This window comes from Cnephaeus nilssonii (assembly GCF_951640355.1).
Source record: "Cnephaeus nilssonii genome assembly, chromosome: 7".
Taxonomy (NCBI): Eukaryota; Metazoa; Chordata; class Mammalia; order Chiroptera; family Vespertilionidae; genus Cnephaeus; species Cnephaeus nilssonii.
This window is the reverse complement of record NC_137078.1, coordinates 99,263,390-99,279,241: the sequence shown is the minus strand read 5'-3', so window position 1 is coordinate 99,279,241 and position 15,852 is coordinate 99,263,390. Positions and strand designations below refer to the sequence as shown.

At 46.7% G+C, this 15,852-nt stretch overlaps 1 protein-coding gene across 9 annotated transcripts in view; it reads right to left on the bottom strand.

The window, feature by feature from the left end:
* The window catches only part of RERE (arginine-glutamic acid dipeptide repeats), a 387,530-nt gene that overhangs the window by 42,388 nt on the left and 329,290 nt on the right, over positions 1-15,852 (bottom strand). For 5 of the 9 annotated variants that reach the window (XM_079776772.1, XM_079776775.1, XM_079776773.1 and 2 more), the window contains one exon: positions 9,063-9,143. In XM_079776772.1, coding sequence (XP_079632898.1) covers positions 9,063-9,143 — 81 coding nt within the window. Of the gene's footprint in view, positions 1-9,062; positions 9,144-9,290; positions 9,743-9,868; positions 10,149-15,852 lie in introns of those variants that run through there. The other 4 variants (XM_079776778.1, XM_079776779.1, XM_079776777.1 and 1 more) reach the window with 4 other exon arrangements.

Here is a 15,852-nt window from a genome sequence, read left to right as displayed (position 1 = left end):
AATGGCTTACTCTACTGCTTAAAACAATATTTTATTCTTGACTTGCTCAATAAACCTGCTGAGAAAAATAAACAATGGGCTTCAATCTTATAAATAATCTAGAAAACAGAATTACTGTGCAAACAGTAGAGGTGACTTACTCCCATGGTCAACAGAAAGGAAAGTCCAGTGTGGCAGGGTGCACCCCGAGCCCTAGTCTCACTATCCTGGGACATGAGTTAACTAGGGTTTTCTGCCCCCTGAACAGTCTGAAGCCTGGTGGCCAGGTTCCAACTGGTCTTTAAAGCGGCACCAAAGATCTTGAAAACCAACACAAAGAGCAGAAGGTGAGGAAAACGTTTTCTTGAAAACACAGGGAAGCTTTAATCTTTTAGGATCATATATATCTATGGTTACCATGTATTTTTATCCCTCATTTACACATGTGTGAAAACATACACACACAATTTCATTTTTAACAGATATTAAGGGCCCGTTGGAGGGCACTAAAGGTGACATAAAGAAATATTAAATCGTGGTTCGTGCCCAGAAAGCCTTACATCTATATAAAGACATACATGCATGTATGTGAAAGAAAGAAAATGCATGGGGGGAGGGAGGAGGAGCGGAGTCTCAAATTCAAGACTAACGTGAAATCAATATTAATTTTTAATGGGCAGAACAAAATACAGCTCTGCGGAGAGGAGCTGGGCTCTGTGCAGGGGCCCGGTCCATGCTGGGACGGACTCAGGGGCTCTCAGAAGGGCAGCCCAGGCAGGACTGTGTAACGGCTCTGCAGCCTCAGTGACGGAGACTCAGGCGCCTTCCAGGGAAGAACTCCAGCCCCGGCGGCCTCTCCACCTCTCAGTAGGCTGTGAGTTCCGGGAGGGTAAGCATGCTCTCAGGCACTCAGACACCCCACAGAGAGGCTCCCCCAAACCGTCCTCAAAACACTCCCAACTATGCCAACTGCGATGGCGGTTTAGATGCCTCAAAGGCCAAATTCTGGGATTACTGAAGCCACAATTCAGAGGATTTAAGACACCTGAACAGAAGAAAGAACCGTATTTCCATAGAAAAAAACAAGAACAAAGGCCATTAATATGGAAACAATTTCAAAATTCAACATCTCAGAAAAAAAACTTAGCTTAATGGAAGTCTGTGTCTCAAGCAAGGTTTCTCCTGCTTGCATTTCCTATTTTTATAATACAAGTAATGGTTTTCAAATTACATACAAGAAAAAAAATTTCATGGGTGGGTGGAGGGGGGCATGATTTTTCTACCCCTGGTAAGCTGTGACTAAGACTGAGGTGAATGTTTTCTTAAAACAATGCAATTAATTTCTACTCTACTTTCTAAGTGTTACTCAAGGGCATAACTTAAAATTAAAATGAACCAATTACACAAGGATTATGATTTCAGATACATTTTGAAACTTAATTTAATGTCAGCTTTTAACAGACTAGATGTATTTTTTAAAACTTCAGCAAACTGAATTTTCAAAGTTAGGGTGGGTTCACAGATCTAGTAAGGGTAAAAAAAAAAAATCTATTAGCGATATAGAATAGGAGCTCCGAATAAACTCATGGACTATAACCAGAGTAACCACAACGTTTAAGTCTTTTTAAAGACCAGTTCAAACCATTCATTTGTTTTACTAGCTAATAAAATGGGTGAGTCTATTTCGGCTTGAAAGTCACAAATGGCTCCATCTGAAAGTCCCCAGGTAACCAAGATCCAGCTGGAGCATAAGAAACCCGGGTTAGCAAACACCAACAGCCAATAAGTAAAACTGGTCCTGTAAGCAGACTTTCTCAGGAACAGTGGAAGAGTCCAAGGCCGTTTCCACGTGCAGATCCTACAAGCACTACACAGCGTACCCTGAACACTCTCACGCCACCCCACCAGTTCTGATACAGGTAAGGCCAGACAGGCCTAAGACGTTAACACTGAGAGCAGCAAATATACAAGGTCCCTGGTTATAAAGTCGCTTAATTTTTAAGACCTCCTCCCTCCACCCCCCAGTATCAACACCAAAAGTTTCTTACATGCAAATTCTTAACTGCTTCACTTACACAAGGAATCAGCCAATCTCTCTCAGATGACCCGTCAAAACTGGACCACTGCCCAAACATCCATACAGGCTAGACTATCAGCATGAAGGGATTCAGACTCTGCTCCATGTTAATGGGAACAAACCCCTACATGGGAGTGACGATGGGATCACACACAGTACTTGCCCCACCAATGCAGTGCCTGTTTCTATGGGTCACTTCCGCCTCGCATGGAAAATTCCAGCTCTGTCTGTATTTACCTGAGGACAAGTAATTAAGAGAAAAGGCATGGCACTTAAATGTCTACCCTTTTACCCAATCTTGCCAACCTCAAAGCACTTATATTTCTTATTCATATTTAAGGTGTGCCAGTCAAAGAAACATCTGTAGTATTAAGTATGTAAACTTCAGATTAATAAGAAGTCATCCTTTCCAATAAAAAGGTTCCTATTAGAAACAAACCGGTGTAGCCTAGCCTGACTCACAAAGACTATGTCACAACTTAAACAGGAGGACAACAGTTTTATATGAAATATGACAGGAGTTACAACTGAGTTTCTAGGGGAGACTGGGAAGTGGGAAGAGGGAAGCTATATTAAGAAATGCTATCACTGATAATGAAAATAAGCCCAGATACTTCTCTGTATGTTTGAAGAATTTTGTAATAATATGAAAAACAAAATCAAGTCCTCACAGTGAAACAATGTACAATCTCACGGAATAAAAACGATCACTCCAGAGTGAGTGGCAGGCAGGCTTCGGGTTCTGCGCGGCTTCTTTAATGTAAACGCGCTTCCTAAGGGCTCTGTTCCATGGGCGCCGGCCGGGGCCTGGCAGTCTGATTGGCACGGGAAGCAGGTGATGTGATGACCCTGGTCTAGGGCCACCCTGCGAGCGGGGGACACACAGCATGTGCAGTAGAGGTCTCGGATTTTAAACTTGAGATTTTCCTGAAGTATCGCTACGTGGTTATAACACATTTGTCCTCCTTAATATCAACCTATTCAGTAAGTCCACACTCCGTTATGTAACATTAGATTAAGCATTAATGAGGCTAGAAAATTGTTTATCTAAGGTTATAATCTGAAGTTAGACAAAACTTCATGCTGAATGTTCAAATTGAATGCTAGAGTAATTTTTAACCTCTTAATATTAACAGAATCTCGATTCCTCAGTCCTAAAGCCCTGTCCAAATACTAGTCATTCTTTGCTGGGAGAATAGGCTCTATGCAAAAGATATTTTGTCCAAAGAAATGAACAATTAATATTCAATAGTTATGTACATATTTAACAGAACTCATTCCCAGAAATGTGGCTGAGAAAGGTGGTTGATTTTCATGATATTTCTCAAATTAAAATTTTAAATCTCTAATACTTTTCATCCTATCACCCAAAGTTAACAAACAACAACAACTAAACACCAAAACCACTTACCCGTTCATTGGGCTCTTGGTCCCATTAAAAACAGTGACACATTTTCAATAGAGAAAAGCAAGATGAAAGACAGACTTCCATTTCCCTAAGTCACTGTCAGCTCCCCGTTTTCGGCCTTACTACAAGAATGAATTATTACAAGAACCTCAGCTTGGATGCTCTCACTTTTTTTTCTCTTTAAAAGCCTTCAAGGCGGGGGGCGTGGGGGGATCTCCAAACGCACTCTAAGGTCCCCCAAAGTCACCTGCAAGCCATAATTCTGGCCTAAGTCCTACCCCATCGCTTGATGCAGCCTCCCCTCCAGCCACACTAGTGCACTCGCTGGGCATGTTCTGCAATTTCCTGTCTCCATGCCTTTGCTCGTGCTATTTCCTACAGCTGGAAAGTCACTTTTCCTCCGCCCTCCCTCCCAACCTCGGCCTGTCAAAAAATGTATCCTTCCTTCAAAGATCAGGTCAAACACTACACTCTCCGAAGAGCCTTCCAGAAGCCCTCAGCCTCTGTGCACACCAAAGGGCCTGAAGCTCCACCTCCGCCCAGGAGGACCCTGAGCACATGCAAAGGGTTCCTCTTCCCTGCAGGGCACGGTGGCATCTTGCTTCTCTTTGGACACTCTACCCATTACCGCGCTCGGTAAGTATACAACATTTCTAAAAACTGAACTGTAGGGAATGCTTAGCTCTAAAAGTGGGAAATGGGGCAAATGAATTTCTAGTACAGTAAATATTAATGTACCAGCAACTGGGTTTACAAGTAACATGAGCTCAATTTCCATTGGACTAGGTTCTCAAAATAAAACTACAGAGATGAGAAAGGCAGTTAAGGATGGGCGCCTTTCACCTCCTTCCGCCACAGGCTAATTACAACTTCGGGGCCTTTCTTCTCTCCACCGACTCGGAGCAGATCCAATCGTCTTCTCACTAATACCAGCTGCCTCTGAGACAGGCCGCTGAGTGAGTGCTCCCAGTCCATGATGCAATGCCGCTAAGTGTGTCTGAGCAACAGCAGAGAGAGAGCCACACACCACGTCCAGCCAGGGTTCCAGGGACAGCCACTCAGGGGCCAGATACAGGAAGTCTTTGGTTCAAACAACACACACATGTTTTCAGCACAAGAGATAAATGTCACTGTCACCTGAGTAATCATCTCATAATTTTGAAGAAAACGGCAAGGTCTGTATAAAAATCAAACGAAAGACTATTTTGGAACACCCATGATTTTGTATTATTCATAACATGGTTTCCCCTCCTGGTAATTAAGATTCCACTCTATCTGGTCTCCCATTTTTTCAGGCATTACCTCAGCGTCACTCATCAATCCAAAGAGCACCTGAAGTCCCTCAAGCAGAACCCAGGGGCCTGGTTCCGATCATCCTCTCAGAATCTCAGCTAGGGGACACGTACTGGGATTTACACAAATGTACTCATACCCGAGACTTCATGTGGGTTAGGCCCAATAGTGTCTTGAGAGAGAAGTGCACAGCCAAGCAGAGTCTGATACACTCGGCAAAGACTCTTTACTCTATTTACTCCTAATTATTGAGGGAGACCAATGGAAGGATACCGAGAAGGGTAATAAACTTCAGGATATCTGTACAACCATGACACTACAGTATCTGACTTGCGGTCACTCTCCTGGGTATCATGAGGTTAACATGTAATACCCCCTCAACTAACCCTCTATAAACAGCTGGTTTTCCACAATCACACCCACCAGGCCCACTTCCATGGGCAGCAGTGTTCAGAGGCAGCCAGATGCAGCGCCTGTGGAATGAGCACCAGACCAAAAGGGCGAGGAAAGCCGTTTCTGTCCATCCCCAGCAGGACCTTGGTCTGCACAACTCACTGAAGGAACTGGTAAGAATGACGTCTCCTCAACAAAGCTTCCAGACGAAATACATCCCTTAACGAGGCACTGCCCTCCACCCCTTCTCAGTTTTTCAACTAAAATAATTTTTGGCAAGTGAGACTAATAAAAAACAGGTACTTTGTTTTTACACAGATTCAATTTGTTTATAAGCCAAAAATAATTATGTACTTTCATAGCATTTAGCTACTCTTTGTAGTATTTGGGGTAGATGGGAAGAACAAGCATTTTCAAGTGTTTTTAGGCACTCTTTATCGACAGTATCTCATTTAAATTCTCAAAACTATTCTTTTTAAAAATTTTTTATTTTTATTTTTTAAATATACTTTTTATTGATTTCAGAGGGGAAGGGAGAGGGAGAGAGAGAAACATCAATGATGAGAGAGAATCATTGATTGGCTGCCTCCTGCAACACCCATTCTGGGGATCAAGCCTACAACCTGGGCATGTGCCCTTGACAGGAATCAAACCTGGGACCCTTCAGTCCGCAGGCCAACGCTCTATCCACTAAGCCAACTGGCAAGGGCTCAAAACTATTCTTAAGAGTAGGAGAATCAGCCCGTTTTACAGACACAGACACTAAAGGACAGAGAGACCGAATAATCTGTGTAAGGCCCCAGAGCAGGTTAGTGGCAAAGGAGCGAGAGCCATCGTTTTGCTCTCCGGCACAGTGATAGCCCAAAGTGTGAGGACATTTTATAAAGATTGTATGGAGCACCTATAAAATTCTCATGCAAAGAAACACCATTTTAGAAAAAATAACTTCCCAGTGCTTGTCAGGATTTGCCCTGAACTTCCCAGTAACAGCTCAAAGCAGACTGCACAGTCAAAAGAGATCATCACGTACTACAGTTACTGGTGAAACCAAGAATAGAGCACCGGTCTGCTGACCCAGGTCCAGGCCCAATCAAGCGTGTTCTCTGGATGCTGACACCCTTCTGAAGTTTCAAGTCAGTTGAGAATAGCAAAGAAATGAGTTAATAATTTTGGTAAATAGAACAGAATGTGGGAAGTAGCTAAGGATTTGCTATAAAAGAGGCATAACCATATCAAGGTTTCTACCAAGGAAGTTTTCAACCAAAAACACTGGTGTCTGCATATTTCATCTTCCACAGCAAAAATGAAAAAGAACCTTTGCCCTCCCCTCCCCAGGAGTTGTGAATGATTAGCTTGCCTATGCTGATAACTAAGGAAAACATGAGTGCCTCTCCCAGCTGATTGGAATACTTATAGCTTTACTCTACTAACCAACTCCTCCAATTCTATGCAAAGACAACCGGACACCAGGAACCGTTGGCCAGTCACCATAATAAATCTTCCGGTGAAGCAAGCAACTCTCCCATTAGCTCCGATGCCATGCCCTGAAGAGGCTAGAACGGAAAGACTTCTGGGTGCCAGAGAAGTAAAGAGAGGAGCCACGTGACCAGGAAACTGAGATGGCAGAGAAGTGATGGGGAAGGGTCCCAGGAAAGAGGTGCTAGAAGAACACAGGCAACCAGCTTGAAGAGTTGGTGTAGTGAGAAAACGCTACTTACTGAGTTTGACATCATCAGTAAGAGTAAGGAACAGACGGCTGGCATGGCTCAGTGGTTGAGCAGTGACCTATAAACCAGGAGGTTACAATTCGATTACCAGTCAGGGCACATGCCCAAGTTGCAGGCTCGATCTCCAGTGTGGGGAGTACAGGAGGTAGCTGATCAATGATTCTCTCTCATTGATGTTTCTATTTCTTTCTCCCTCTCCCTTCTTCCTCTCTGATATCAATAAAAATATATTTTAAAAAGAACGAGGAGGAGGAGGAGGAGGAGGAACCAAGAGCAAGAAGAAACACAGAATCAAAGATTTAGGTTTGATCTAGGTTACCAAGGCATCCTACTTGAGAGTTAAAACTAGATAAAAATTAGCATTTCCAAATGCTAGACAGATTTTAGATTTAGTGCTTAGCCTTGCTATTATAAAGTTATTTTTAAAACAGAAGGATAAAGTAATTGTCCAGCCATATCTTGTATCACATTCTTCATGGTTTGCAAGTTTTAGCAGCACACAGGGATAGATAAAACTTGAGTTGAGAGGTTATGATCTAGCCCCGTGGTCGGCAAACTGTGACTCACGAGCCAGATGCGGCTCTTTGGCCCCTTGAATGTGGCTCTTCCACAAAATACCACGGCCTGGGCGAGTCTATTTTGAAGAAGTGGCATTAGAAGAAGTTTAAGTTTAAAAAATTTGGCTCTCAAAAGAAATGTCAATCATTGTACTGTTGATATTTGGCTCTGTTGACTAATGAGTTTGCTGACCACTGATCTAGCCCATCACATCAAGTCAAAGCTACTCACTGATCTTTCTCAATATCACCCCAACTTGGCCAAACCAAAATTCCTACACTCAGGTAAAGGCATTTTAGTTTTTAAAAATAGGTATCAAACTTCAAATAACTGAAATCCTCAGAGAACTTTCTTTCACTGTTGTACATTAAATAGCTCTTTCCAATTTGTTCTGGAAAAATAAAAAAATAAGTTGGCTTTATGGATTATTACATATTTAATTTTTATGTCTGTGAACAGTTTTCTCTTTTTTTACCATTCTCATGACCCATCTCTCAGCATGTATAATAAATACTAAAAGTTTAATCTAGTTATGACTGATGATGCAAACCACTGATTTATGGGAGGTTGTACTGGAAATCTCAGAACCCGCTTCCCCTATTATGTTATCGTTGTTCCTAAGGTACTGTCCAGAAAGTGTCCAGAAACATTCAATAAAAACAAAAAAGAAAATAATCAAAATTGAAGAAGAAATCAATACACAAAACCCAATTAGAAAACCATAAAACCAAACCAAACATAGCAACCTACATACTTTTACAATGAATATTCTTCACCCATCTCCCCTTCCACTAAATGTCTAACTATTCACCCCATCCCCCACTCCTACAGAGCGCTTCAGCCACAGACACTGGACATCAGGGCACATGCCCTGGTCCTACTGCACCCCCAACCTCCACTATTCCTTGACCTAGCCAGAGGACATTCCCCCCTCAATAGTTACCTGTAGGAAATTACAGATATATGAAACAGAATCCCTTGCTAATATTTTCTTCGTATAACTTCACTCTGAAATGTTCTCAGCAAACCCTTCTACCCCACGTTTAGTAAGAGTACACATCAGATCTGACTCTCAGCTTTGTGAAACATCACAGGAATTTTTAAAAGCCTCATTTAGCAATTTATAAAATTCTTAAGCATCTCTCAAATGGAAAGTGCAAACTTTTAGGGCTAGAAAATTAGGGTTAAAACTACTCTTCAAAACATAGCAACCTTAAACATACAAAAAGTCCCAACATAATTCAAAGTATATGAGCTACAAACCAATCAACGAAATCCAAACTAGTGATAAATGATATTTCCTATTTCAGCCCCTGTATTTAAAATTAGACGTTAACTCCCCAACACCCTGACCCTTCCCTCCTCCCTTAGCCCTGTTGCCGAGGGCCTTTTTGTTCTTACAGCAGAAGTCCACTTTCTCTGGGAGCTGGGCATAGTGTCACTTCACTTATCTAGAATCATGATCTAAAACTAACCAGAAGGAAGGAGGAAGAAGAGGATGCTAGAGGCCAGCCCGAGTCTGAGCCCAGCGCAGGGTTAAAGGAAACCATTTCATAAGATCAAGTGTGGAGAAGCAGCAGGAGCAAAGAGGAAAAAATCAAGTTACATAAAGTCCAATTGTACTCACTGTTTCCTTATTGGGAAGCAGCTCCTTTCTAATTCTGAAGAAGTTCTTGCCGTACTGCCTGAGCCCCTTAACGAAGCGTTTCTGTGATAAAAAGAAACAACAAATGGGATGTAAAAACCGAAAACAAAACAGGATGTCAGCAAGCAAAGACATCTGCAATCAGCAGAATAACAAAAAGTCTTAGCCAGGGACCATGGACCGGGCCAGGGGTGTATTTCAGCAGCAGACCTGGGGCCCCAACCAGGACAGGCCCGTCACGGCCCTCATCAGAACCCCAAGCCCCCGTCCCACACAGGTTTAGGGAAAGAACGTCGTGTCTGCGGCTCGGAAGCCATCTGTGCCCTGGGCTAGCCGTCTGCACACCGGCCCACGAAGATACAAACAACAAATGCGTTCCGGGTTTCAGTCAAGCTGCACAACTGCTCTCCACCTGGGAACGAGGCTTCCGAGTGCCGGGCAGCGGGAGGAAACGGAACCCAACCTGGAGGATTTCCTCTCGGACAGCGGAGGGTTCACAGCCCTTTCCTTAAGGCGAGGAATCACTGGGAAGGGGCCGGTGTCAGAAGCCACTGGGGGTCTGAGCATCAGCTGGCCTGGCCCGCCATCTCCGCACTGAAAGCCACTCCAGGGCATCAATGAAGACCCACCGGCACCCCTTCCTTCTCCCGAAGCCCCTCACCCTCCCCCCCCCCCCCCCCCCCCCGCCCATTTCCTGAGCTGTCCCGAGACTTTCACTTTGTCCCATTCCTCCCGGTCAGCCCCTCCCTGCCCCGGCAGGGGCAGCTCCCGACTCCCCCGGCCCCCACCTCGGGGCGGGGCTGGGAGCCGGGGCGGAAGCCCTGCCTACCCCCCGCGGCACGTCCAGGTCCGGTGGGCGCGGGCGGGCAGCCACAGGTCCGCCTGGCGGGCGCCGAGCGCACTCAGGGTCGGGGCAGCGAGAGGCCGCGCCTGTCACCGGGCTCCGGCTCCACAAAGCGCAGGCAGGCGGCGGCCGGGCGGCTCGGAGTGTGACCGCGGCCGCGCAGCGCGGGCCGCCGCTGGCACCGGGGGAGGAGGCTGGAGCGCAGCGCGCAGCCCGGCGGCCGCGGGCGGCTGCAAAAGGCGGCCTGGATTGCCGCGCTGCCCGCTGCTCCCGCACTCCGGCCCCCGCCCGGGGACTCTGCGCCAAGCCTCCCGGGAGCCGCGCTGGTCTCTAGCTCCTGCCTCCGGGGCCCCGGGAATAAATCCTGGCGGCACAGCCCAGAAACTTCCTGCCGCGGCCAGAGTGAGCCGGAGCGCCCACCGGCTGGGGCCGCGCCGGCACTCGGCCCTTCCCAGGCCACTCCGTTCCCGGTCCTCCCCCCGGCGGGCACAGGAGCAGCCCCCGCCGCACGTCCTCCGCCCCGGGGCTCCAACATGGGAGGCTGGCCCCAACGACCCTCGACCCTCGCGGTCCCTTCGATCCCCCGCGGTCCCTTCCGGCCAGGGATTGTGGGCGGCTGCTCCGCGAGGCCCAGGCATTAGCCTGCACCTCGCCAGGCGCCGTTTCACAACTAAATCACCGTGGAAGCTTCCCAGCCAATAAATCACCTGCCCACCGCGGGGAGAGTCCCTCCCACTCCCCGGGTTTGAGACTGGCCGGGCAAATTCAGTGAGGAGCCACACTCGGCCTGCGAGACAGATCTGCAGCCTCCTACTCCATTCCTAGAGGCTCTGCATTTTCCGAGCTCATCCCTTTCGAAGATATGACTCATCACTGTCAATTTCCAATACAATTCTTACAGTTCAAAGGAAAAGTCTGTCAAGGCACAAAAAGCAAGCCCTCCTCCAGTCTGGAAAAGAGTGACCTCGGTGACTTCACAAAAGTATCGTTCTCAGTACAACACGCATCCTGGACGGCAAGCAAGGCCTCTCGGTGGGGGACACGGAGAGGAAGGAGCTGCCCTGTCCTCAAGGAGCTCCGTGGCCAACAGGTAAACAGACCCATCTCGGGCCTCAGAGAAGCATCGGAGGAACAAAGGGCTGTGGGTGGGGCAGGAGGAGGAAGCAGTTCACACTGCCGGTGTCTGAGGGGAAGTGACAGGGAAGAGCTGAGCCTGCCCGGTGTGCTCAGCAGGGCTTCGAGCAAAGGATCAGCCAGGAAGGGCATCAGAACATTCTGGGAACTGCAAGGAGGACAGGGTGTGCAGAAAAGAGTGCCAGCAGGTAAGACTGGAGGGGCAGGAGAGGATCGGGTTGCAGGGAGCCTTTCAGACCAGCTGAAGCCTTATGGTCCGTGAAAAGACTGGATGAGGATGGCTCCGGTGGCGTGTGGCTGTGGCCTAGGGGCAGGCTGGCTGCAATGGAGACCAGCTAAAGAGGCTGGTGAGGTAACCCAGGAGTGAGGTGAGGGAGGCCTGAACTCAACCTCAGCCATCGGAATCAATGCTTCTGCATCCACTCTAAGTATCTGCTGTGCCCCTAGCACTGGGAGGAATGTGAAGGTAGCCATGGGCCTTTATTAGAACAGATTCATTGGTAGCAGGTAAGATGAATGTGTGTGGAGCCATTACAGAAACAGCTGAGGTTTAACTCAGCCGAGCAGAAAGTACTCCAGTGCAGCCCCTCAGTGCAGCAAGAAGCCAAAGGCACAGCCTGTCGTCCAGAGCGCCTTCCCCAAGATGGTGAGGCTCGCCCAGACCGCGAAGAACAGCATGTGCAGAGGTGGAGGGGGTTCGGAAGGCCCTCCGAGAAAGACAGGTGGTTATAGGAGAGGAGAGTCTACACCAAGTTGAGGTGGGTGATCCGGCCTGAGTGTGATGGTGGAATTCCAGGACCAGGCCAAAGGACACACGACAGGCCCACGAGGGGAGGCCTGCACAATGGAGGCGGCGGCTGAGGGAGGCTGACTCCAGAACATCAGGCTAATGTGGTGGAGCTGAGCAAACCTGAGTCCAGATTCTGATTCTTCCTCTGGACATCATCCATTCAACTAATAATTATTAAGTATCTACTATATGCCAGGACTTGACATATATTAATTTAAAATCCTCGCAACCTAAAAGAAGTACATTGTCTCCATTTGACAGACAAGGAAGCTAAGGCACAGATGGTTAAGTAACTAGACCAAGGTCACCCAACGCCTCAGAGGAAAAGATAGAATTCAAACCCAGGCTCCGAAATCTGTGCCCTTCACTGCCGCGCTGTCTAAAATGGAGGTAGGAGTCTCCAGACGGAACCGTTTTCAGTCACGGGGCCATGATCTGTGACTGCCCTTTCTGTTGGCCCTGACATCACGTCACCAAGTCCGCAGTATTCTTCCTACGGAGGTCTGTCAACGCCCTCCTTCCTTGCCTATCACAGTGCTAGTGCCAGGCCACGCCCTTACTCCTCTCGCCTACTAGCTGGCCTACTAGCCCAGCTCCCCCATTCAGCCATTTACAGGCCCCTGCAAGCAATTTCTCAAAACCACCAAGTTCACCATGGGTCCCACACTGTCCTGCTCCCAGCCCCTCCCTAAGGATAGCTTTAACCTATTCAGAGTGGTGTGGACACACCTTAGCCCTGAAGTCAGGGCCCTCCAGGATCCTGTCTCTGTCCACCTTTCTAACCAGATGTCCAGTAATGCCAACTGGCCCATGTTGCAACTGTCTGAACTCCAGACTCGGGGCTACCTTTTCTACTACTCTCTACAGCCTACTCAAGATACTTCAAACCCAAGTCCAACTCCCTCCCACTCCAAAAGGAAATTCCCCTGACCATTCCCTCCCATTCATCTGGCGTTTATTTATTTGCATATGGTCTCATGGACTGACAGTCTATGGCTCTGAAGACAGGTGCTGCATCTTACTCCGCTTGGCTCCCTAAAGCATCAGGCAGTTGGAGCGCCCATGTTCCTGATATGTAAGTGAGACAAAACATGAGATGGCAGGTTGTTGGGCTAGGGTGGGCACAGTGGGAAACAGTTAAAGTCAAAGGGTTCATTCTGAACGGTGATAACCGGGTTGACTTTCTTGGTTCCATGACATGAAACTCTCCTGATTTTCCTCATATCACCTGGCTTAATTCTCTGTTCAACCTCTAAATGTTGGAGTCTTTTAAATATATATATATATATTTTTTTATTGATTTTTTACAGAGAGGAAAGGAGAGGGATAGAGAGTTAGAAACATCGATGAGAGAGAAACATCGATCAGCTGCCTCCTGCACACCTCCTACTGGGGATGTGCCCGCAACCAAGGCACATGCCCTTGACCGGAATCGAACCTGGGACCTTTCAGTCCACAGGCTGACGCTCTTTCCACTGAGCCAAACCGGTTAGGGCTAAATGTTGGAGTCTTCCCACGGCTTTGTTCATGGCTTCCTGCTGCTCTCATACTCCCTCCCAATATACCGCCCACTGCACCCTGGGCTCTAAATATCATTCAAGATCCTTACGACGTTCCCAAGGCTAAACCTATGGTCCAAGCCCATGGGGAACACTTGCTTGAATGTCTCAGACATTTCAAACTGCTTCTAGAATGTGAATTTGACATCTGGTGGTGAACACAGACCACTTCTGTCAATGTATTTCAATGACTACGCTATCAAGCGCAAAGCACCATTGGCTCCACTTAAAAAAAAAAAAAAGGAAGTAAAAGCTTCATGTGGCCTGCACTGTTACTTCTCTATGGAAAGCCACAAGGCCTCAAAACTGGTAAAACATCTGCTGCTCAGAGACCAGCCTTTACCTTGTGGTTTACCAGAAATGGAGAGGAGCCTTTAAAATCGAAACAAAGCCAACCCACTCAGAGTTGGTCAGTGATCAGAACAGGTCAATATGCTAAACATTCCTTTCCCTCTATTAATTCATTTCCTTTCCCTCTATTAATTCATTTCTCTTCAAATGAAGACCTTGAAGTCTTTAAGACTAGTTTAATAATTAACATTATCGATTTAAAAATAGACATGCCCAGGCAGACCTTGGAGATATTGCGGGTTTGGTTTCAGACCACTGCAATAAAGCAAGTATTGCAATAAGTGAGTCACAATGTTTTTGCTGGTGGAGGGTCTAGCCTTCTATTTGTTAAAAAAAAAACACGGGGGGGGGGGGGGCCCAACATCTGTGCGGTCTGCCTGTCCTCTGAGCTTCTGAATGTCAGCTCACAGACATGGTCTGTTTCTTAGTAGTGGAGCTGAAATTCAGCATTTCCAGCGCTGAAATTCCAGGCCTCGTGAATTATTTCCACGTCCCTTACCTTTCCTGTTCCTGGCGGAGTTCAGCTATTAGAATGCCAGGATGCCGAGGGTGAAGGAGAAGGAAGACTGTGCTCACTCAAAGGCGGGCCCGTGGGCTGGGTCACTGCCCCAAGTGCTCAGCAGCCCCGCTGTTCCCGCTCCTCAGACTTGCGGCCGGGCCCCCTCAGGAGCATGAACGGAGGGGCTTGCGGGTGTTTGTTTCCCCACTTAACTTGCGTGTGTTCCTTGGGAGCAGAAACAAGTCCTTTGCTACTTCTGAATCCTCGTAGGCAGATGAGATCCAAATATAAATATAAGTTTATTTATGGCAAGGAGATTATTCTTTGTTTTACAAACTTAGTTTGTGGTTGTGCTTGTTTCATATATTTTGACATATAACATTGTATAAATTTAAGGTGTACATGTTAATTTGATACACATATATTGTAATATGATTGCCATTGTACTGATAATTAGAACCCCAGTCATGCTACATAATTATGCTCCAGTTTTTAGACAAACTGCTCTAGTTTTCCACTACTGAGTTAAAACTTCATATCATCATCAGGAGTTACCTATCTGTAAGTTCCTAGTAGAGAATATTTAAGTCCTGGCTTTAAAAAAAGTGAGTTACCTGAACACAGTATTTACTGTTAAACTGGGTTTTAATAGGCCCTGGGAAGCTCTATTTCTTATTTTTGGTAGAATGCAAAGAATAGGAGATTCAAACCCAGAAGTCCTGGGACCTAGTCTGCTCCTCCGTTCCATAAAGGACATTTCGACATGGCTGTTTATAGACACAGCCGGTTTTGAAATGGGAGATACTTAATAGGAGTAAACATAATTGGGTCACAATGCAGTAACATTTTCTCTTAGGATAAAATTACAGGTTCAGAAGTCCCTGGTGCTATTGCTGAGCCTGCCCCATGTCAGAGCCCCCCGAGCCCTGTGCCCATGGCCTCCCCAGATGCTGACCCTCTCTCCACCCTCGGGTGGCAGGGTGGGCTTCGGCTAGCAGCTTCGCTGTTATGCGTCTTGATATGAAACAGGTAGGGAAACACCACCCTGTGCAACAATAAAAACAGCTAACACTGAGTAGGGCTAGGGTATGTCTTAAGGGCTACGTGCACTGACTTACTAAAACATCACACCAACCTTCAATGAGTCCATTAGGGACTACTATGATCTCCATTTTACAGAAGGAAAAACTAACCATGCCATCAATCCAGGGTCAAGGGTGACATATGTAAACAGCTGGGAGCCTCGATGGGTGAGGCCTAAGATGGAGTCCAGGACAGGGTGCGACGGGCATCTGTTGCCTTTGTTTGCCTTTCCAGATAAGTGTTCTCAAAAATCTATAAATGAGTAAGTAAGGGCTATATTCTCATAATTTAATTTATTCTTGCCTCAATTTCTTCATCTTTTAAATTGGCAAAAAATACCTGCCTTATCCATTTCAAAAAGTTATTCTGAACATCAAACTGGATAGCCAAGAGAAGAGTGGTAGGCTGGGGCTAAGTCCCTCCAAGAATAAGGTGCACTATCTCCCTCATCTGCACCTGGAACTCCCAACATGGTTCACCTCAAGGGCTGGATCTGACCTGTGTCCGCAGCA